This window comes from Gobio gobio (genome assembly GCF_949357685.1).
Source record: "Gobio gobio genome assembly, chromosome: 16".
NCBI lineage: Eukaryota > Metazoa > Chordata > Actinopteri > Cypriniformes > Gobionidae > Gobio > Gobio gobio.
In genome coordinates this window covers 3,401,167-3,425,879 of record NC_137109.1, presented here as the reverse complement: position 1 = coordinate 3,425,879, position 24,713 = coordinate 3,401,167, and the positions used below count along the sequence as shown (strand labels likewise).

Below are 24,713 nucleotides of genomic sequence, written 5' to 3'. Positions count from 1 at the left end.
ACTTCACTTTTCCCACATTTTGTTATGTTACAGCCTCAATTCATTATTTAATTACAAACCATACCCCATAGTGACAGCGTGAAAGAAGTTTGCTCAACACTTTGTTGAAGTCCCTTTGCTACAGCCTCAGGTCTTTTTGAGTGTGATGCTACAAGCTTGGCACGCCTATTTTTGGGCAGTTTCTCCCATTCTTCTGTGCAGGACCTCTAAAGCTCCATCAGGTTGGATGGGGAGCGTCGGCCATTTTAGATCTCTCCAGAGATATTCAATCGGGTCCGGGCTCTGGCTGGACCACTCAAGGACATTCACAGAGTTGTCCCGTATCCACTCTTTTCCACTTCGTTGTCCTGTTGGAAGATGAACCTTCGGCCCAGTCTGAGGTCTAGAGCGCTCTGGAGCAGGTCTTCATCAAGGATTCATCTTTCCCTGGATCCTGACTAGTCTCCCAGTTCCTGCGGCTGAAAAACACCCCCACATCATGATGCTGCCACCACCGCTTCACTGCAGGAATGGGATTGGCCAGGAGATGAGCGGTGCCTGGTTTCCTCCATTAAGGCCGAAGAGTTCAATCTTTGTTTCATCAGTCCAGAGAATTTAGTTTCTCATGGTCTGAGAGTCCTTCAGGAGCCTTTTGGCAAACTCCAGATGGGCTGTCATGTGCCTTTCAAGGGCCTAACTAAGGCCCTTCTCCCCCGATTGCTCAGCTCTAGAAAGAGTCCTGGTGGCTCCAAACTTCTTCATGTGTGGATGATGGAGGCCACTGTGCTCATTCTGTACCCTTCCCCAGATCTGTGCCTCGATACAATCCTGTCTCTGAGGTCTACAGATGATTCCTTGGACTTCATGGCTTGGTTTGTGACCTTATATAGACAGGTGTGTGCCTTTCCACATCATGTCCAATCAGCTGAATTGACCACAGGTGGACTCCAGTCGAGCTGTAGAAACATCTCAAGGATGATGAGTGGAAACAGGAGCACCTGAGCTCAGTGTTGAGTGTCATGGCAAAGGCTGGGAATACTGATGGACATAAATAAAATTTGTAAAGATTTCAAACAAACTTCGTTTATGCTGTCATGATGGGGTATCGATTGTTGAATTTTGAGGAAAATAATGAATTGAATCCATTTGGGAATAAGGCTGTTACAGAACAAAATGTGGAAAAAAAGTGAAGCGCTGGGAATACATTTTAAGGAACACTTAATATTAATGCAATTAAAGTCCAAGAATTCTTAATGTTAGAAAACAGGCTTCAATAAGCCCCAGTGATCTATGACTGTGGTACAGTAGCGAACTTTCAAAATAATGAAAGCTGGTCATGTGATGTTGTTTTTTACCAATCTGAGATATGTTGGCACAGGAGAACAGGCCGGCCAGCATCCAGCCTGTGCGTAACATCCTGTCCGCCGTCACGGAAGCCTCCAGCATCCTCAGCATCCCGAGCGTCCGTGTGGAAGACAGCGGCTACTACACCTGCTCCGCCAGCACTATGGAGAAGAAGCGAGAGCTGACCACTGTGGTCATAGTTCATGGTGGGTCAGATAATCTTATAGCTTTCCTATAGCTCAAACAGTAGAGCATGGCGCTAGCAACGCCAAGGTCATGGGTTCGATTCCCAGGGAAAGCAAGAATTGAGAAAAATGTAACATTGAATGCAATGTAAGTCGCTTTGGATAAAAGCGTCTGCAAAATGCATAAATGTAAATGTAAATGTAAATAATCTGTGCTGGTGCTGCTGTGAGCTCAACACTCATTGGGGCATGGGGAACGTCCTCATATTTCACCCTCTTTTTGTAATACCCATGTCATTATACACATTTGTGTCCTGATATTTCACAAAAACATGCCCACACACACACACACACTCACAAACATGCTTGCACACACATGCATAAACACACACACAAACACACACATAAACACACACACAAACACACACACTTACACACACACACACAAACACACACACAAACATGCTTGCACACACATGCATAAACACACACACAAACACACACAAACATGCTTGCACACACATGTATAAACACACACACAAACATACACATAAACACACACACACTCACACACACAAACACACACAAACATGCTTGCACACACATGTATAAACACACACACAAACATTCACATAAACACACACACTCACACACACACACACACACACACACACACACAAACACACACACAAACATGCTTGCACACACATGCATAAACACACATACAAACATGCTGGCACACACATGCATAAACACACACAAACACACACACACACACACACACACACACACAAACATGCTTGCACACACACACATACATAAACACACACACACACACACCAACATGCTTGCACACACATACATAATCACACACACAAACACACACAACATGCTTGCACACACATGCATAAACACACACACACACACACACACACACACACACACACACACACACACACACACACACACACACACACAAACACTTTCGCTCTGTAAATGTGCAAAGACCCTCAGTGTACAGGGGAAATGAGTATTAAATATTATAAACATAATATGTAGTTAATCTCAAAGAGTATTTTATGTATTTTATTGGCATAAACGAATGTATTTCTGCTGATTCAGCAATACTAGCATCATGTTTGAGTTGACTAGAAGCAGGTAATTCAGATGTGTGCTAATGTCAGCGCTGCTCTTCTGTGCCTCCGCAGAGAAGCCGTTCATCAGTGTGGACTACAGGAACGGCTCGCTCATCCAGGCCACAGAGGGCCAGAGATCTGTGCTTCTGCCTGTGAGACAGACCGCCTACCCCGCACCTAAAGCTCAGTGGTGAGTGCTCAGAGATGCCCCGAATACACACACCACATGAGAAAGAGACGGCACATCACATGACCTTGTGTGCAGGTACAAGAGCGGCCGGCCGGTCAGCAGATTGCCGGAGTCCAGCAGGTTTAAGTTGCAGCATCAGGCGCTGGAGATCAGAGACGTGTGTAAGCAGGACGCTGGAGAATACACACTGATCCTGAGAAACACGCCGGCCGGCCTGGAGAGAAGTCTCAACTTCACGCTCATCGTCAACGGTAACGCCTCAGTGTGGGTCGGCTTAGCTCCACGTACTGTAGTTATGTGCGAATCGGTGGGCGGGGCTAAAGAATTAAGCGTTAAGGACGTTTTCAGCTCCGAAACGTACAGGATATTCTTATATCACGACGACCTTTCATATATCAAAAGCTCAAGTTGATTTCTCTTTAAAGGGTTAATTCACCCAAAAATGTAAATTCTGTCATTAATTCCTCAGCCTCATGTGGTTGGACACCCGTCAGACCTCCGTTCATCTTCAGACACAAATGAAGATATTTTAGTGTAAAGCTGATGCTGAGAAAGGCTTCAGATAGGCCTCCATTGGCATTCAGTACATTTACACTCACAAGACCCATAAAAGGCACTAAAAACGTCGTTACAAAGTCCATCTCACCACAGTGACTCTACAATAATTTTACGATGCGACGACAATAGTTTTTGTGCGCAAAAAAAAATCTAAATAACACCTTTATCCAAGCTTGTTCTTGTCTTCCGTGTGTGTCTCCACGACGCATGCGTGAGAATATGAGCAGATCCGGCGTTCGGACACATGACCCAGAAGAGATTTGTTTACAAGCAGAGGAAGACGCGCGTGTCTCAGCTGTTGAATTCTACACTGATTGATCGTGCTTTAGCTCTGGGTGTAGAGCTCAAAATGGGGCTAAAGTGAGCATTTCATGGATTCCCGAACGCCGGATCTGCTCATATTCTCACACATGCGTCGTGGAGACACACACGGAAGACACGAACAAGCTGGATAAAGGTGTTATTTTGATTTTTTTTTGCGCACAAAAACTATTGTCGTCGCATCGTAAAATTATTGTAGAGTCACTGTGGTGAGATGGACTTTGTAATGACGTTTTTAGTGTCTTTTCTGGGTCTTGTGAGTGTAAATGTACTGAATGCCAATGGAGGCCTATCTGAAGCCTTTCTCAGCATCAGCTTTACACTAAAATATCTTCATTTGTGTCTGAAGATGAACAGAGGACTGACGGGTGTCCAACCACATGAGGGTGAGGAATTAATGACAGAATTTACATTTTTGGGCGAACTAACCCTTTAAAGTGACAGCAGCCTAATATTCCTGCTGCCAAAGAGAGCTTTATTCAGTCCATTCAAATTCTGATTTTGTCCGCCTCTGAAATGGGTCAAACCATGGATATTACCTCAGAAGTTCAAGTAAATGTGCTAGAAATCCGCGCTCATTGAAGGATGTGCATTTATTGCATGGACAGAGAAAGCATGGATTTCATCTGACGGTACGCACAGAAGGTTTTTATTTAACACTATACAGTTAAATAACAGGGTTTCCGCGGGGTCTTAAAAAGTCTAAAAAAGTCTAGAATTTCAAAATCAAAATTTTAGGCCTTAAAAAGTCTTAAATTCCCTGAAGTATTCTGTTCTAGGTCTTAAATCATTTTAAACAGGTCTGAATTTTCCTTCGTCCATGTGACGCTAGCTCTAAAGCTCATTGAAATCCTGCAGCACTCTAGAATGTTTAAGTAGTCCAAATATAATTTGCTGTAATATGACTACAAATGAGACCAACATGCAGCTTATATTGCAGCCAATCAGCTTTCGTGTTATTGGAGTCTCTTTCAGATTGTACCACAGACACATAAAACGGATTTTATTCTTCAGCTAATAGTCCTCCAGTTTTTCGTGTTTCTACGATTACTAAATATAATGAAAAATCAACATGCATTTTTTTGAGATCCTGCATTATTTTTAAACCAAAATAAACAAGATTTATGTATTTCGTTTTTTATTATTGTCATGTGTAGCTATTGTGCATTTAACGTAATACATAATATGGTAAATGTGGTGTCCTAATTATGAAAAAAAAAAAGATAATTTCTGGAAATTACCACCACAAAATCAGTAATTTTGATCTCAAAAATCACCAAAAAAAAAAAAGTTACAAAATCCTGGCGGGATTGAGCTATGAGGAAGTGCAAGTTTATTGCTTTGTTCAATTTGAATAAATTAATTTACTTTGCAAGTAAATTTGTGACTGCATTTCCTTTATAGGTCTTAAATTTAATTCATAATGGTCTTAAAAAGGTCTCAAAAAGTCATACATTTGACTCGGTGAAACCTGCAGAAACCCTGAATAACCCTAACGGTGACACAGAACGAGTGTAGCTACTCTATCTCTAGACATTTTAAACATTTTAAAATCTGAAAAATGACATTCATTTAGCGCATGTTCACAGAGGAAATACTGAAAAACAGCGTTAGTTCTCTCAATACTGTGTGGGTCCCGGTTTTTGATGTTCTGTCCCCGACTGGAGCTGTCCCCGGAAATGTCCCCGTTTTACAGCTCGTTCAAACCAACCCGCAGATATATTGCAAAAAAAAAAGCGCCCAACCAACACACAGCAGCTGCTGGTTATAGAAGCAATCGTGTAGTGATTATTTTCACCAGCAGATGGCGCTGTGAGATACGCTGACTCTACTTGGTCGCGCATGCGCCGCTACTACTTCATGAAGAACGTAACCGAGAGAGTCAAATATCAAAAGAAACATCGTTATCGCTTTAAAAGTAGTAACATACTAACTATTCATGTTAAATTTAAGTCATATATTTTGTATGTGCTTTATAACAGAGCCTCGGGGTGTGGGAATGTTTTGTCTCCAAAAGTTCTGCAGTCACAAAGCAGTGATTACCATCTTAACTATAAAATAACCTAATTACACTTGCAGCAAATACATGTGCAGAATACACATACTTTCTGCTTAAAATAAGCCTAAAATGCAAAATAACAAGACCAATTAAGGATAGTAAGAGATATTTTCAACCACAAACGTAACATTTGAAGTAAAAATAAGTCCTTTATATAGCCTAGTATAAACTTGTGAAAATTAAAATATGAAATACAATTATAAAATGTTAAAATATGTGTTGAATAGTTTTATTTATTATATTTATGTTGTTTTATTTTTGTAATGTGTTTATAGTCATATTATAATATTGTTTTGATCTGCTTGTTATTTACAATGGTTATTATTAACTGTTTTCATTGTTTTTGGTTTGTTTTTGCGGGTGCGTTGAATTGTATTAAATTCAGACCAAAAATCCTAATAATCAAACTAAATCATAATAATTATTAATGTTAATAATAATATAGGGAGCCCACAACTACACAACTACAACAACAAAAAAACATTAAAAAAAAATATTTTCCCTGTTTTTTATTTAAAAGATAATAACAAATGAGATTTTAGTGATATTTTGACCACTCAAATAGGAAATGTCCCCGGTTTCCATTTCAGAAATCTGGTCACCTCACCGTATCCCCCAGAGTTAGATAAGTCCATACACACCATTCTCATCTCTGTGCCATAACCCACCGCTAGCCTAGCTTAGCACAAAGACTGGAGGTAAACGGCTCCAGCTAGCCTAGCTTAGCACAAAGACTGGAGGTAAATGGCTCCAGCTAGCCTAGCTTAGCACAAAGACTGGAGGTAAATGGCTCCAGCTAGCATAGCTTAGCACAAAGACTGGAGGTCAATGGCTCCAGCTAGCATAGCTTAGCACAAAGCGTGAGATCGCTCAGCTCAGCTCAAGAGAATCGGCAGAGCGGAGCAAACATGAACAGATCTTCTCTTCCGCCTTACCAGTAACAGCACGAAATAAACACGAATGAGCTTCTGAAAGTGTGTTAAAAGATACAGGACAACTTCTCGAAATCCGTATCGTCACATAGAATCGCTCAGTGTTTTAACCGCAGAAAGACGTCAGTAAAACGGCTTGTAAACAATGTCATGTAACATCACATTTATCTCAGAAAAACCATATCCAGTGTCCATAAACTCATTAATCAGCTAGAAAAATTAACTCTATAGGAGCATTTTGCTAATTATATGCACATTGATTGTCATTTTTTATGTTCTTCAATATTTAATGCATGTATGTAGCCCAGAATAAATCTGGCAAGTTTTTATGACAGCCAAATATTTATATTTAAAAAAACTAATTGGAGTGGAATTATTATTATGTAATTGTAAAGTTAATATTATAACTTTATTATCATAAAAAACATTTAGTGTAATTTAAGTGTTTGTATACAAATCAGTTAATTTTTACCTTCAATATTAGTAGGCTAATGTAGTATCAACTGACTCGCATAGTTTTTACAACATTAGTTCAGAGATTTGTTTTCCAAATTAGCCATGTATTTTACCTGATATATATCTAAAATAATCAATATCGAATCGAATTGAATCGAAACGAAAATCGAATCGAAAGCTTGTGAATCGAAATCGAAACGAATTGTGAAATTTGTGTCAATACCCAGCCCTAGTTAATATACCCTCGAGACGTTCCCACAGGGCCTCGCACACATAGATATCCATAATAAAGGCTAGATGTCTCGTCCGCTGCTGGCCAATGGAGGTCGACGTCTGCATCTGGCGGCCATCTTGTCTCAGTCAGCTCGCTCACTCATTGTGTTTTCATGGTGCTTGCACTTTTTAAATAACCATAACTTGCTCAAATTTCTACCGATTTTCAAACTGTTTGGTTTGTTATAAACGTCAGAGATGTAGTTATGACACTGCATACTTATGAAAAATTATTTATAATTTGTTCAAGCATCCATAATTATAGCCACGTTAATAACGTTTGTAAGAAATTAAGGAATGGATTTGTAAGTCCGTCAAGATTTCAGCGAGATAAGAGTATTTGTGTTCAGATCGCTCACCTTACATCAGGAGCCACAGAGCCCTGCCTGTGACAAGATGGCCGCCGGTGATGACGTTAGAGACTCCGCCGTAAGACATCTAGCCTTTATTATGTATATCTATGCTCGCACCCCCCTTGCGACAGGCCTGGTGCCCAGTGAAAATGAGTAACTTTGAGTATGAGCAAAAACACATGTATGAGCAAAAGTTCATGTCAAGCCCTGGCGCCAATTTACCAGGAAGTGATGGTTTTGTTCTCTTGAACACATGTTTTACGCAATATTCCAATAAGGAATATCAACTTTGGTTGGAAGCCTAACTAGGGCCCTATTTTACCGATCTGAGCACATGGTCTGAAACTAGCTTGCGTCGTGTCTGGTGTCACATTGTACAGGGTGTGTGATAGAGCCCCTAGTGTTAACTAATGTAGTAAATTAATGTTAAAGGAACACGCCGACTTTTCCCCATATCCCCCAGAGTTAGATAAGTCCAAACATACCATTCTCATCTCCGACATAACTCTGTCTGATGCACCAACCGCTAGCCTAGCTTAGCACAAAGACTGGAGGTAAATGGCTCCAGCTAGCCTAGCTTAGCACAAAGACTGGAGGTAAATGGCTCCAGCTAGCCTAACATGTAAATAGGAAAATGTTGGCGTTATTTTGTCACTTATTGAGCAGTAGGCTAGCTGGAGCCATTTACCTCCAGTCTTTGTGCTAAACTAGGCTAGCTGTAGCCATTTACCTCCAGTCTTTGTGCTAAACTAGGCTAGCTGTAGTCATTTACCTCCAGTCTTTGTGCTAAACTAGGCTAGCTGTAGCCATTTACCTCCAGTCTTTGTGCTAAACTAGGCTAGCTGGAGCCGTTTACCTCCAGTCTTTGTGCTAAGCTAGGCTAGCTGGAGCCATTTACCTCCAGTCTTTGTGCTAAGCTAGGCTAGCAGTGGGTGTGTCAGACAGAGTTATGGCACGCACCGAGATGAGAATGGTATGAATGGACTTATCTAACTCTAGGGGATATGGGGAATAAGATAAAGTCCCCAAAAGTTGGCGTGTTCCTTTAACTCACGGTGTTAGCGATATTTGTCTTATTTGCTTTGCATGTGCAGTTCCTCCACAGATCCATGAGAAGGAAGCAGCGACACCCACAAACCCCTACAGGAAGGGCAGTCGGCAGACCCTGACCTGCACCGCCACAGGCAGCCCTCCGGCCTCCATCAGCTGGCAGTGGAGGCCCTGGAGCCCCTGCAGCCTCAACAGCACCCGCCGGGCCCCGTAAGACACCTGCATCTCCAACATCCGCATGCATTCAGCAGAGGTTAAGAGCCACTCCAGTCATCTGGAGCCTCAGGATGCGGCCGCTCAGAGCGAGATCAATGGGAGCATTGGTTGATCCGGCGAAGCTGTCAGAATCACGGCTGACTGTCGCGGTTCACGTCCAGTTCACAGTGGATAGTCTTTGTCCCTCTTGGCGACGCGCCCGCGCTCTCTTGCTGCTCGCAGACGCTCTTTCCCGTGTTTTCAGAAGCGCTGTTTATTTTCTCTGCAGCGAAGGCTGAGCGGGCGGCGCGGTGGCAGCTTTTCTTCCGTGTTGACTGGAGATAAGGCAGCTGGGAAGGTGGAGGGGTTAGGAGGGCGTTAGGGTTATTTATAGCGTTCTGCTCGGAGAGAGCACAGTGTGAAGGGCAGAGGCCTGTCGTCTAAACAACAGGAAACACGGAGACAGGCGGCATTCAAGCATCCTCTGGCCCTGAAAGACGACAGCTCGGATCTGCTTCTGGAGTCCGGTCAGCTCAGTCAGTCGCTCGGAGAGATCCTACAGACCCTGATCACACACAGACAGCACTCAGAGTGTGTTCTGCATTATCAGACGCTATTATTTCTCCATAGCTAGACAGCAAGGCCCTCTCACACCAATGATGATAACTATAAAGATTTAATAATCGCTCTAATTCTAAGAGAACAGTGAAATCCACATCAGAGCTATAACAATATCCCTTTCAGAATGACTGATGAATGATAAAAACACTGACAGCCAATCAGAATCCACTCAAGCATTTACAGACGACAAAATTGTAGCGCAGGCTTAGAGTAAACAGAACATATTTGTGCATTTGATGTAAATGATATTATTATTGCATTTATTATATTAGTAAAATAATTATTGTTATAGCAGGGGAGTGACAGGGTCCGAGGAAAAGTCTAGAGAAAAACTGTAAATAATAATAATAATTATTAGATTTAAAATAAATGAGTAAAGCAATAAATTAGATTGAATTTTTTTTTAATTTAATAGATTAAATTAGATTAAAATACTAAACAAATATTAATGTAAGCAAATAAAAATAGATTAAAATTAAATAAATAAACAAAAAATAATTCAAACAGGAAGTGATAAAAATAATCAAAATGGACAGTTCTTATCTTTTATGGAATATTGCAGTGTTTATTATAAATGATGTATCGCTGCACATCATTATTGCGTTATTAATCTTGATTCAGAATAACTTCATCTGTTCTCTGATGATGAGGGCGGGGCCAGCTGTCACTCACATGAGATCCACCAATAGCAAACCACAACCATCCAATCAACCCGCCCTACATTTGTTCTTGTTTGCAAGGCGTTTGACTCAGATATACGACACAATAGAGAAGAACAGCGTGACTTCCCTCTCATTCCGACTTTAACATGATTAACTTGTATTCTTTATTTTTAAGTCACTGTGGATAAAAGCATCTGCCAAATTAATACATTTAAGATGGCATTTCGTGGATCCTTGGTAGAGAAGGCAATCCCAGAATGCACTGGAACAAGCTCAGCGAAAAAAATGTATCCAATATGGCAGAACTCAAAAGATATGTTTTATATGATATATGATTAAACTCAGAGAAAAGTATTGAATCTAATTAAAATGAATATGTATTTTCTGTATGTAATATGTACATATGATCTATTATCTATATTATATCTCCCATATATACAGTACATGATTACATGGATCACATGGCCAGCCAAACTACTAACAATCCAGACAATATATCTGAACAACACACATGATTTGCTGTCTGGATTGTAGGTATTACCCTAGTTTGTTTGGTCATGTGATCCGTGTAATGTTAAGATGGCTCCTGCACTGGGCATTGAGAAAGGTCACGTGACCATGTGACGTGTTGTTCATTAAAGCAGCGGTTTTATCTGGAAATTGGTGATTTCCGTTCATTGTTGGAGTGTGTAGGCTCTTTTGAAGTGTTACATCAAAGGAGCGCAAACACAAATTGGGTAAAATAATATTTTTTCTTAATGACCAAATGTCCAGCCCTGTGATGCCTCAAAACACTGTCTAGGTAGATGAGGGTTTGCAGCTGACCCATTGTGTGGATTCTTTGAAATGATTTAAAGGCTTGCGCACTCGTGTGTGTGTGTGTGTGTGTGTGTCCTAGCTCTCGTCACACACAGGAAGGCAGACGCATCTCCAAGCTCTTCCTGGTGTGGGACCTGTCCTGCATCCTGATATTCCTGCACTCCCACACACACACACACACACACACACACACACACACACACACACACACACACACACACGTTAGGGAGTTCATGAATGAGATGACACAAATGTTCCTGACGGTTGTGTTTACGTCTTCACAGGGGTCGACGGGGCCAGCGGGACAAGATTCCCATCTGTCAGAACTGGATCGATCTGGATCCCGAACAGGCCGTCAATCCCATCGAGAGTATCGAGACTCTGACGGAGATGGTGGACGGGAACGAAAAGGTTTCACTTCCTGTTTGAATTATTCTTATTTCCTGAAGATTTCCCATAAATGTCTGAACCGTATTTATGCGCCCGCGGCCTGAACCCTGGGCGTGTTTATATTCGAGACTTGACATCCAGGGTGAGGGAGGTGAATGCGTTACAGTTTCCACTTTCGAAATATTTAAACCCATCGTCCAGTTCTTGTTTCCTGGATGGAGGGGGAATAAACACACATTAACACAGCACTCTCGTCCTGTTTCCTGTCACACCTGTGAGGTCACTTCCTGTGTGTGACCCTGGGAGTTGCGAGAGTAATACACATTTATTCACTCTAAACCTCTTTCTTCTGTTAAACCCCATGGATTTTTCACTTTCGCTGTACAGGTTTGTAACAACAACATGATCTGTTCCTTTAACAGTGCTGTGATCCAGATGTTAATAAAGCATTATTTGAAATGTTTCTGCTGTTTCCACAGACGGTCGGCCGTGTGGTTATTCAGATCGCCAACGTGTCGGCTATGTACAAGTGCTCGGCGGAGAACAAAGTGGGAAGAGATGAGCGGTTGATATATTTCTACGTAACCAGTGAGTTTCACCAACACATTTGTGCCAAACTAATCTGTTAGGATCCTAAAAACTATGAAAAATACATATTTAAAAGCTATTTAATTCTTAAAACTAAATTCTTAAAAATTAAATAAAAAAATGTAAAACTTTGTGTCACTGCTATTATTGCTCATTCTTATGCTGCGTTCACACCGAACGTGAATAGAGCGTCTGGAGCGAGTGATTTCCATGTTAAGTCAATGCATGGGCGTCGGAAGCAAAAAAAATGTGGGTGGGTCCTCCGAATTTTTTTACTGGAGTAGATGCCAATTACATCAAGTACAAATATACCGCTTTACTTGCTAAACGTATAGGTCGGAAAGACAACATTACGGAAATCGCCATAGCAATCATTGAGAGCGGCAGTAGTGTAGGGGTAAGACGCACGGCATCTAGTTTTTACACAAATTTACATTTACATTTAATCATTTAGCAGACGCTTTTATCCAAAGCGACTTACAAATGAGGGCAATCCAGCAGTCCAAGCAGTCCAAGGGCAACAATATCAACAATATGCAAGTGCTGTAACAAGTCTCAGTTAAATTCTCAAAACTATTGTCTAAACTATTCCTGTGTGTGACCCTGGGAGTTGCGAGAGTAAACTAAACTAAAACTATTCTCAAAAAAATTTACCCGCGCTTCGAGTCCGGCTTTCGCCGAACTCAATCTTCTCAGTTTTCCCATCACATATCAAATCGGAAAGGCATTTATTTTCAATAAAAATGAAGAAAATATTAGAAAAGTGGAAATAAAGCGTCTAACATGTGTTTAATAATAAGTGTTTATCGATTAGGGGTAGGTAAACAGACATGTGCTGAATGTTAGAGACGATAAAAGTGAGTGGGTCCAATATCATTGATCGTAAAAAGTGGGTGGGTCTTGCCCCACACACATACAATGGTTCCGACGCCCATGAGTCAATGTAAAGATGTGTTGACGCGCGTCTGGAGGTCCTGCGGCGCGATAGACGCGGTTAGCGTGGTGGGATGGACGCGATTTCGCCTAATTTTTGAAAAACATGAATTGAGTGTTAGAATTCTGTCATTTCTGTTTAGTATTTTCTTGGTTTGTGACAGAGCTCTGACACTTCCGGGTTTGTCTTGTTTTGTGTGAGCACATGACTAGTATTTGTCATTGCTAGTCATGTGCTTGTTTTTGTCATGTTTGGTGTGATGTCATGTCTCTTGTCTATTGTCCTGACCCCGCCCCTCTTGTTACCTGATTATTGATTGATTTGCCCCACCTGTTTCCCCTCATCATCCTGCCTTGTTTGCTCCCTTTATAATCTGCTTGTGTTTGCAGTCCTGTGCTGGATCGTTGTCTTCTGTTCCGTGTTTGATGTCTCCTGTTCCCGGCTTCATGTTCCTTACCCTGGTGTTTTGTCTTTGTCAAGTTTGGTTTTTCCTCTCGTGGGTGGTTGTTTTGATTTTGATTTAATAAATCTTTTATTTTCCTCCTGCAATTGAGTCCTCGCTCCTTTCTATTGTACCAACCGTGACATTGAGGATATATCTTGCACGATATACGTTACGCGTGGGTGATTTTATTTGGTGCTTTTTGTGCATTCACGCGCCTCGAATGCGCATCTATTTAGCTTCAAAAGCTCAATTTATACACGCGACCAATTCGCTGTAGACGCGAGAGTGGATTCAAAAGGTCAACTAGACGCGATAGACGCAAATTCGGTGCTTTACATGTCAATGCAAAGACGCAAATAGACATTCTGCAGCGCGATTTGGCCGTTTGAAGCGTCTGAAGTTTGCCGGACATTCACGTCACGTTAACCAAGCTCCCATGACGCAAATTTCACGCGCGAATGAAGCAAGTAAACTCAAAACGTTCAAGTGTCCAACTACGTGAATAGTGATTTATTCGTGCAAGTCACGTCTGGTGTGAACGCACCGTTAAAGGGACAGTTGACTCTAACATGAAAGTTAAGTCATTATTTACTCACCCTGGTGTTGTTCTAATGCCGTACACCCTTCTTTCTTTTATGGACCACAAAGGGTTGAGTAAATGATGACTTAACTTTTTGTTTTTGTGAACTATCCCTTTAAGAATGAGTATAAACTATACACTGTACAAAAATTTAAGGTTGCCAGATCTTTCTGGGATGTTTTGGCTTTATTTTTCTACAATGGATAGAAGTGGCGATGCATCGTCCATGTTTTTTACAGTCATTGGCACAGACACATGAATGATACCTCAAATTGTGTGGTTTATCCAGCAGAGGTGTGACATTATTATTTACATCCCTTACCTATTTAGCTATCCCAGAAGGCTTTGGGATCGAGATGGAGCCCTCTGAGGACCCTCTGGAGCAGGATCTGGTGCAGCTAAAGTGTAACGCTGATAATCACACCTACGAGAACCTGCGCTGGTACCGTCTGGACCCGCAGGCTGTCCCTCCGGAGCTGGACTGCAAGAGTGTGCACCAGTACGCCGAGTCTCTGGGCGGGAAACTGTCCTTCCACACCGCCAGCAACAACTGGGTCCTGGAGCTCAGCATCACCAGCATCAAGCTGCAGGACGAGGGGAACTACGTGTGTGAGGTGCAGAACCGGCGCACTGGGCAGAAACACTGCCAACGCAAGTACATCCCAGTCAAAGGTGACGCTCGTTCATTGCTCAAATCTAGATTGGCACACAGTACAGTATCTGCAGTCGGGGACTAACTCCCAAAACCTGAGCTGTGTCTGAAATCACACACTGTCTAGTTGGGCGGGGCGGTGTGATGATATCGTTACCACGGTATAGCATGTCTGTAGTTAGAGCAGCATGTAAATATATGGCACTATTGACACTTGAGTGGGACGTGCTTGATGTTAAAAAGAGTTACAAGCGCAATATATCCTGAAAAGGAACTCCGGGAGTTGCCCCAGCAAACACAGAACGGTCCCCAAATGTTAGTATTTGGAATGTTAAAATAACATTAGAATAACATTCCTCAAACCAAACACTAACATTCTATTTCCTTTAAAACAAAAACAAATCTTGGTTAACCAAAACAAACCGTAATAAAAGAATGTTCTGGGATTTGAAATGTTATGGGAATGTTAGAATAACATTAGAATAACGTTATGGGAACGTTCCACTAATGTTAGAATAACGTTCTACAAACCATTTCCCTTAAGAAAATGTTCCTGGCTAACCAAAAACAACCCTTAAAGAATGTTATAGGAACGTAAAAATAACGTTAGAATAACGTTCTACGACCAATAACTAACATTCTATTTCCGTTAAGAAAACTTTCCTGGTTAACCAAAAACAAACCTTAAAAAATTATGTTAGAATAATTTTATTAGAATGTTAAAATAATGTTAGAATAACGTTCTACAAACCAATAACTAACATGCTATTTCTGTTAAGAAAACTTTCCTGGTTAACCAAAAACAAACCTTGAAAAATAATGTTCTTAGCACGTTATAATAAATTTAAAATAACGTTATGGGAACGTTCCTCTAATGTTAGAATAATGTTCTACAATTTCTGTTAAGAAAACTTTCCTGGCTAAACAAAAACAACCGTTAAAAAAAGAATGTTCTGAGAACGTTAAAATAACATTAGAATAACGTTATTAGAATGTTAAAATAACGTTCTCCGACCAATAACTAACATTCGATTCCGTTAAGAAAACTTTCCTGACTAACCAAAACAAACCTTAAAAAAAGAATGTTCTGGGATTTGAATAATGTTATGGGAACATTAGAATAACATTCTACAAACCAATAACTAACATTCTATTTCTGTACGAAAACTTTCCTGACTAACCAAAAACAACCCTTAAAGAATGTTATAGGAACGTAAAAATAACGTTAGAATAACGTTCTACGACCAATAACTAACATTCTATTTCCGTTAAGAAAACTTTCCTGACTAACCAAAAACAAACCTTAAAAAAAGAATGTTAAAATAATGTAACCAAAAACAAACCCTTAAAGAGGGTTCTGAGAACGTTAGAATAACATTAGGGTAACGTCAGAATCAGTGGCGATTTCTTTAAGACTGCAAGGGAAGCTCAGCTTCCCTTATAATGTCACAAAATGAATGGTCAAATATGTACTATTGTATTAACATTTTATTGACTAAAAATGCGTTAGAAAACGTTCATCTCAAAGACGAGTTCGTACAGAATCAGTTACATATAGCAGGTCGGCTGACTCGATTTCCTTCTCATACATTCCCGCAGCGTCACAGTGCATTTCCCTATTGAAGCCCAGCGTCCATTGACTTCAATGGGGCTGCTTTGAACGGTTTTTTTCAGCGCTTCGAAACTAGACGGTCATTGGATAAACGCTGCGATTATGTCCCGCCCACGGACGCTCAGCGTCTCTGGGGTTGAATGGGGAGTGGGCTGGCCCGGACTCCGAGCTTCTGCGTGATGATTGGAGGGTCTGTCGAAAGACTGCATCTCCTTTTGACTGACAGCGATTCTGTACTATAAGGAATCACTGAAGCTATTCGCGCTCAGTCCCATCGCGGATTTCTCAAGTTCAGTCGAAATAAAAACTGCTGCAACCTATTTCTTTGATATTTGCTTGGCGAAATTGCTTGATTTTCATCATACATTTCACACAATTATACACCACATTCCTTGTTTCAGTTTTACAGAGTTTAATATTTTTTTTTTAGATCGTTCATTCATTCATTCATTCCTTCATTCATTCATTCATTCATTCATATAACGTTAGTAGTCTAGGCTAGCGTTGTGGGTGAAACTGCGCACGATGGCAGACGGTGCTAATATTGTCGACCTGATTTTGGCGAAGCCATTTGAAAGTGTTCCTTACGAGGAAAAACTTAGAATTAAACAGCAGGGCAGATCAACACCTAAGATTGATTTAGTGCAAAAGATAGGGAAAAATAACAGGTCTTTTCAGCTCTCCTGGTATAACAAAGTTAGCTGGCTGACTGGAAGTGCTGTGACAAATAAAATGTACTGCTGGCCATGCCTCTTGAGAGGACACTGGTCAAGTCACTTGAAAAGACTCCTAGTTGGTACGACAGGGTCACAGACCATTTTCTTGAAAAGGAACGTAGGGCAGAATTTACTTTTAAATAAATAGACAATTTTATGATGTAGGCCGAAAATGAGCTTCCCCTCTCTGACAGACCAGTAGCCGCCACTGGTCAGAATGCACAGAAAGCTGCGTCAGTTCTCTTTCATGTCTTATTGCGCTTGAATGGTCGAATACACACGCAATTATGTCAAAATGCCCATCGTCTGGAGTATTTATCTGAACACAGCCGGTTATTGAAAGTAAACAGTTGGGTGTTAACCGGATGTGTGTCAGTATAACGAATCTGTGCGTTTGCTCTTAAAGTGACAGCAGCCTAATAAACCTGTCATTAATGTGAATCAAACGAGAGAAAATAACTTACTGCTTTTGTAGCTTTAATAAGAATACATTTATATTTAATTCATACAGTGAAGACGATGCAATATTTTATACATATTCATATTTTTGTTATATTGTATTTGTCCTGTTGTTTGTAATTTGCTTCTTTTTTCTTATTTTTAAATAACACAATATAAATACATCATGAAATATATATATAGTTATTGTGAAATAAAATTTCTCATATCGTGAAATAGGAATTTGGTTTTTCCCACCCCTGCTGTCTAGCACTACTTTTGGTCTGAAATCACTTTGCGAACACTAAAAATAGCATGTTCTATACATTATGAGTAGGAAATTCGACATATCTGCTCTATATCAATCCTCTGGGATAGTCTAGTGTCCTTTGGATGCTCACATCAGAGTCATTTCAACCTGACACACCTCTTTTAATCATGTGGGAACTATAAATGTAACTATAAACAGTGTCAAAAATGTGCCCAATATGTGTGTGTCACTGCTGTATCAGAACACCTGACCAATACGAAAGGCTTCTCTCTCTCTCTGTCCCAGCACTGGAGGCTCCTCGATACCGCCACAACCCCACCAATCAGACGGTGAATGTGAGCGAGTCGCTGCAGATGGAGTGTGATGTGGAGGGCACACCCTCTCCACAGCTGTCCTGGTTCAAAGATAACCAACCCCTCCATCAGATATCAGGTTAGTCCCTTCAGCGCTCTGATTAGGGCACTTTACACCAGGTGTCTTCTTTAGCTACTATCTGCTAATGCTGATCATTTGATGCAATGCAGTCATTGTGTACATACCTGTTTGTATGTATGTTTAAAAAATAATCACAGCTATAATTAATTCCTGTAATTACATCTATAATTATACTGTTGATCCTCTTTGGTGCTCTGGTCAGGATTTTTGGTGCACAACAAGTTTAAAAAAAAATTGTATTGCTGAAGTAACAGTTTCTTCTCATGCATCATTCCACTTTTTGTGTGACATGGCCTTTAAATATAGATTAATTCTACTAAAGAGCAGTGAGTGATTTTCTCTTTGTCTTTTGTTGTTTGATTATCATTAATGACAGACGGCAGCAGGAAAATGAGGTGCCTGTCACTTTAAGAGCAAATGCACGGATCCAATATACTGATATACATGCAACTATTTCCCAGCTTTTGACGTTTTTAACAGTGTAGGTGCAAACCTGAAGCTCACAGTTCCCTTTGCTCGTCCGTATTCCACTCATGCGCACATAAATCCGCTTGGAGAACAGTATCACTTTAGTGGCTTAATAACTCTTTTTATTATCGAGCACGTCCTGCAGTTTAGCAACACACTGTGTTTTATGACCATCACTGATCTAGCTGATTTGGACATTAAGTTTGTGCTTTTAGGGAATGAAAGCGCACCGCTGTGAAGGAAAGAGATGCACTGAAGCATCACAGCTGTAGTTTCCTGCTGTCATTGCTGTAGGGCTGCAGTCGATGCAGTGATGTCTTCACACACCTGCTAGAACTGCCAGACCGGTGAATCTACTGAAGCAATTTTACTCGTCATTTGTCAAAAATTCACACACACACAGCACAAACCAACTGAACTCGATCTTAAAGTTAAGTCACTGATTATAGAATGTGTTTTTGGGGGAAACTTTTGAGTGAACGTTTCGCTCTCAAGCTCTCAATGCGCTGATGTAATGTAGAGATCCACTGGAGGCAAGTGTAGATGAACACAAGTGTAGTTTTATTGAATACAAAACATCCAAAGTGAGCAAACAGAAACAATGACTTGACTTGATTTAGACTAGACTATAATACTAGACTAGACTAGACTAGACTAGACTAGACTTAGACTGGACTAGACTAGACTAGACTAGACTAGACTTAGACTGGACTTAGACTTAGGCTTGACTTAGACTGGACTTAGACTTGACTTAGACTGGACTTAGACTTAGACTTAGACTTGACTTGACTTGACTTAGACTGAATTTTGACTTGATTTGACTTGACTTGACTTGACTTTGACTGGACTGGACTGGACTGGACTGGACTGGACTTGACTTAGACTTGATTTGATTTGATTTGAATGGACTTAGACTTGACTTAGACTGAACTTTGACTTGACTTGACTTGACTTGACTTGACTTGACTTGACTTGACTTGACTTGACTTGATTTGACTTAGACTTGACTTGACTTGACTTAGACTGGACTTGACTTAGACTGGACTTGACTTAGACTTGACTTAGACTGAACTTTGACTTGACTTGATTTGATTTGATTTGATTTGATTTGATTTGATTTGATTTGATTTGATTTGACTGGACTTGACTTAGACTGAACTTTGACTTGACTTGACTTGACTTGACTTGACTTGACTTGACATAGACTGGACTGGACTGGACTTGACTTAGACTGAACTTAGACTTGACTTGACTTGACTTAGACTTTAGACTAGCGGGTTTACAGGGAACAATACTCGAGCAACTGACAAGGCAAACATGAGGACTATATACAGAGACTAGGGAAGCACATGACTATGGCAACCAATGAACAACCAGAACTAGACCACATGACAAGACAATGAACCAATGAGAACTATAGACACATGACAAGACCAACCAATGAGAACATGACACATAGAGAAGGAAACCAATCAGAACCAAGACACATGAAACTAGGGAAGCACATGATCACAAAAGGGCAAGGAGATCACATGACAAGAACCAGGAAACATGACTATGATAATAAACTTCAAAATAAAACCCAAAACCAACTGTGACAGCTGACGCATTTATTAATTAATTAATTCGTTTTTCTAGTTGTTTTAAAGTGACAAATTTTAAATACAATGTAAGTAACATATATTAAAATACAAAAAAAAAAAATATGACCATTACATTTTCAAAATAACGTATTGTCTAAAAAAGCGTAGTTGTCTTTGTTATTGAACGTTTAAACAAAATATTTAAAATATCAAATTTTAGCTGCGCATAGAAAACTGTCTCACGAGTTTTGCGTCATGTGATCGGCCTTTATAGAGACCACCAATCAAACTATATAAAGCTATTATCGGCCGATAATGATCGATCACCCTGATTCCCATCCCGCCTCAGCAGCACAAGTGTTTTACAATACATCAACACAATAAGTACATTATACCTAAAAATGTATTATTACTTTTTTGTCTATAAAGGGGAACCGGGCAAGCAAAAAACGTATTTATCACGCTATGTAATTTTGAATTTGATATAGCATGTTCACCAGTTTCTTCAACTTGATTCCTTCTCCTTTTCTGCGCATGTTGTTCAGCCCTCCTTCAGATTAACATAAATGTACTATTTCCAAACAATCCCATCACAGATTACATTATACACCACAGCAATGCCCTCTAGCTTAGCACATTTGAATAGGAACACACTTACTCATGAGCACATACTAACACACTCTCTCTCACACACTGATTGAATTCCAGTCCTGAAGTAAAGCACAATGCATTGACGCTGATGCGCTGGGTGGGCCGCTGGACTGCGCTACACTGCTATACACACAGCTCTGGGAATGTGTGTGTGGGCTGATAGTGGGCTGTAAGTGAATTCACATGCGCTGCATGTACGGTTTGTGGAAAGGTGTTATGGGGAGGATATTATATCGGGAGCAAACCGAGTTCAAGAGTTAGCTATTAGCAGGAGTGTGTGACTGGAATGTGTTAGAGTAGCTCAGTCAATCCACAGATGTCCATACGCTTCTGAATCTAAAGTCTCGCACATTCACTGAAAATAGATGATCCTGAACGTGTAATTAAACGCTACTTATTATCATGTTAAACCTACGCGGAACTCAATTATTTGACTATTTGACTATTATTATTATTATTATTATTATTTACTATATGTGACAGTAAAATGACAGCTTACGTGAGGTCCATTAAAATGAGGATTATATAATAATATGGTAATATTTATGTTTTAAATGTGATTGGCTGCTGTGAGACTTCACTGTAAACGCCCACTGCTGTGATTGGCCGCTGTGAGACTTAAGTGTAGACGCCCACTGCTGTGATTGGCTGCTGTGAGACTTCAGTGTAAAAGCCCACTGCTGTGATTGGCTGCTGTGAGACTTAAGTGTAGACGCCCACTGCTGTGATTGGCTGCTGTGAGACTTAAGTGTAGACGCCCACTGCTGTGATTGGCTGCTGTGAGACTTAAGTGTAGACGCCCACTGCTGTGATTGGCTGCTGTGAGACTTAAGTGTAGACGCCCACTGCTGTGATTGGCTGCTGTGAGACTTAAGTGTAGACGCCCACTGCTGTGTTTGGCTCCTGTGAGACTTCAGTGTAGACGCCCACTGCTGTGATTGGCCGCTGTGAGACTTCACTGTAAACGCCCACTGCTGTGATTGGCTGCTGTGAGACTTCAGTGTAAATGCCCACTGCTGTGATTGGCCACTGTGAGACTTCAGTGTAAACGCCCACTGCTGTGACTGGCCGCTGTGAGACTTTAGTGTAGACGCCCACTGCTGTGATTGGCCGCTGTGAGACTTCAGTGTAAACGCCCACTGCTGTGATTGGCCGCTGTGAGACTTCAGTGTAAACGCCCACTGCTGTGATTGGCCGCTGTGAGACTTCACTGTAAACGCCCACTGCTGTGATTGGCCGCTGTGAGACTTCAGTGTAAACGCCCACTGCTGTGATTGGCCGCTGTGAGACTTCAGTGTAAACGCCCACTGCTGTGATTGGCCGCTGTGAGACTTCACTGTAAACGCCCACTGCTGTGATTGGCCGCTGTGAGACTTCAGTGTAGACGCCCACTGCTGTGATTGGCCGCTGTGAGACTTCACTGTAAACGCCCACTGCTGTGATTGGCCGCTGTGAGACTTCAGTGTAGACGCCCACTGCTGTGATTGGCCGCTGTGAGACTTTAGTGTAGACGCCCACTGCTGTGATTGGCTGACATCTTTGCATATGAAATAGCTAGTTTTACATGTGGAACTCTCAAAAAAACTTTTTATTTTACTATTACAGCTCTAAAGATTAACCAATTGTGAAAAGTGATTAGAATTAACACGGTTACTCACATGTTGTGGCATTACCTAAAAGTATCGTAAATACAAATGAATAATGCTCAACTGAGACATTCACATTGTTGAAAATATATTCAAAATATCCTAGCATTAGGATCCTTTGGAAGGGTATGTTATTTTTAATCGCTCTTCTCTCCTCGTCATCTCACTAACACTCCAGTGGGCGGGGCCAAAGCTGCGCTGATGAAGTGGGCGTTGATCTTCTTCTGCAGAGGCACTCTTTCACCATCTATTATAGGCTTGGTTACAATAAAAGCTGTTTTTGGACTAAGAAGGAGGTTTCCATACAGGATATTCTTATAGTATGATGACCTCTAATATGTCAAAAGCTCAAGGAAAATCTGACTTCTCAGTTCATGACTGCTTGAAATTGTGTCTGGTGACCCACAGGACATCTTGGATTTGATTTTGAGTAATTCGACAAAGAACCGAAGACAGAAAAGTTGGTGGATTAAGAGTTGATCACAAACGTTTCAAGCGCACACTTCTTTATTTGCAGCAATGTTTCTTTAGGTTTTTTAAACGGTTCTTCACAAGAAAATAATGGTTCTTTTAAGAACTGATCCCTTTGAGGAACCAAATATGGTTCTTCTGTGGCATCAAAACCCCGTTTATTTTTAAGAGGGACTACCCATATGCAAAAATAACTCGCTCATTCACATTTTTGGCCTGGTTTATATAAGTTAATTTTGTACACCGTTTCTTGTTGAACCAGTTCAGGGGCATATAGGGCTAAAAACGGACTGTTTTCTGAAGGTGTTAATGAATGAAGAATATCACAGGCTCTAAACCGTAAGAGAAGCCACAGCTGTCAGGCTGTCAGATTGTGTGTTTGACCGTTGTGTGGATGTGTACAGGGATCCTCCTTCAGGACTCCAATCAGACTCTCAGCATTCAGCGAGTGCGAGAGGAAGACGCCGGTCTGTACACCTGCACCGCCTGCAACCAGAGGGGCTGCGTTAACTCCTCCGCCACGGTGTCCGTCATCGGTGAGAACCTCTCTCTCGTGCGCTAGGTGGCGCTGTAGTATACACTTCAAGTTAATTAGTAGAACATAAACAGTAGGTACAAGCTCATACTCAGACTAACACACACTTTTGTTTTATATGATGGTGGGGGCTTCACCCTTTGACTTCTATTCTTAAATATCCCGAAGCTAACTTTAAGTAGTACACCTTAACTAATGGGGCTTTTACATGACACCGTTTTCATCTAAAACCTGAAACATTTTATGTCTGTTCATTTACTTGACTACAGTTTTGAGGGCATGAAAACACAGACGTTTGAAAACGAGTTTCAAATTGCACGTTTTTGAAAACGATAGCATTGTCGTCTAAACGTCGTTGTGTTTCTTTACAAAGTGACATCGCCATCTACTGGCCTGACAGCAGAATACAGCGCTTTTAGCTGTAACGTGGATTGTTTTGACAACGTTGTCATCTATACGTTCTGTCTTTAGTACATTGCTGTCGTGTAAACGTACCCTAAACTGCACCTTTTGAATTTAGTCTTTTTTAACCTTCATGCATCACTTCTTCACCATTGAAACATTTGTGTATTACCTCATTGTTCCGTATATAAGACATATTTCTTAGAAATACATACGAAAAAACAGGTTTGTCTTATATTCAGGATCTTGACTTTTACATGTCAATAATACACCCACAACAATAGGTGGCGCCAAATACACATATAAACAGAGAACTACGGTGTGTGAGAGCGTAATGTTAGAAGACCGCGAGCGCAAAAAGACGGTATTAAAAACGCAAACAGTCAAAGAAAAGCTTAGCGTCTAATGGTGCGTTCACACCAGACGTGACTTGCGTGAATAAATCGCGCTATTTGTGCGTAGTTTTGAGTTTACTCGCTTCATTCGCGCGTGACATTCACTTCACAACAGACGTGAATTCGCATCATGGGAGGGGCTTCTGCCAGCGGCTCGTCTCATTGTGAAATGGCTGACATGGATTGTTTTAAAATACGTTGAATAAGCTCAATTTGCCGGCTTTAGCTAGCTTGTAGTCTTAATAGCCTATGTAGAGCTCAAATTGAGTAAAGAGCGTTTTCTACAACTTACCAGACTGTCCGACCTCCTCACTCACTTTCTTCCAAGCAAGATCCTCTTTATTCCTGTTTCTATAAAGTATGAAGAT

General features: G+C 40.9%; 1 protein-coding gene across 2 annotated transcripts in view; it reads left to right on the top strand.

Moving 5' to 3' along the window:
* Positions 1-24,713, top strand: part of flt4 (fms related receptor tyrosine kinase 4) — a 125,000-nt gene that overhangs the window by 54,427 nt on the left and 45,860 nt on the right. The window contains exons 7-15 of one of the 2 annotated variants that reach the window (XM_079838385.1): positions 1,358-1,529; positions 2,717-2,834; positions 2,910-3,085; positions 8,881-9,046; positions 11,418-11,544; positions 12,003-12,111; positions 14,401-14,742; positions 18,045-18,191; positions 23,418-23,549. In XM_079838385.1, the coding sequence (XP_079694511.1) occupies positions 1,358-1,529; positions 2,717-2,834; positions 2,910-3,085; positions 8,881-9,046; positions 11,418-11,544; positions 12,003-12,111; positions 14,401-14,742; positions 18,045-18,191; positions 23,418-23,549 (1,489 nt within the window). The remainder of the gene's footprint in view (positions 1-1,357; positions 1,530-2,716; positions 2,835-2,909; positions 3,086-8,880; positions 9,047-11,417; positions 11,545-12,002; positions 12,112-14,400; positions 14,743-18,044; positions 18,192-23,417; positions 23,550-24,713) is intronic. The other variant, XM_079838386.1, reaches the window with a different exon arrangement.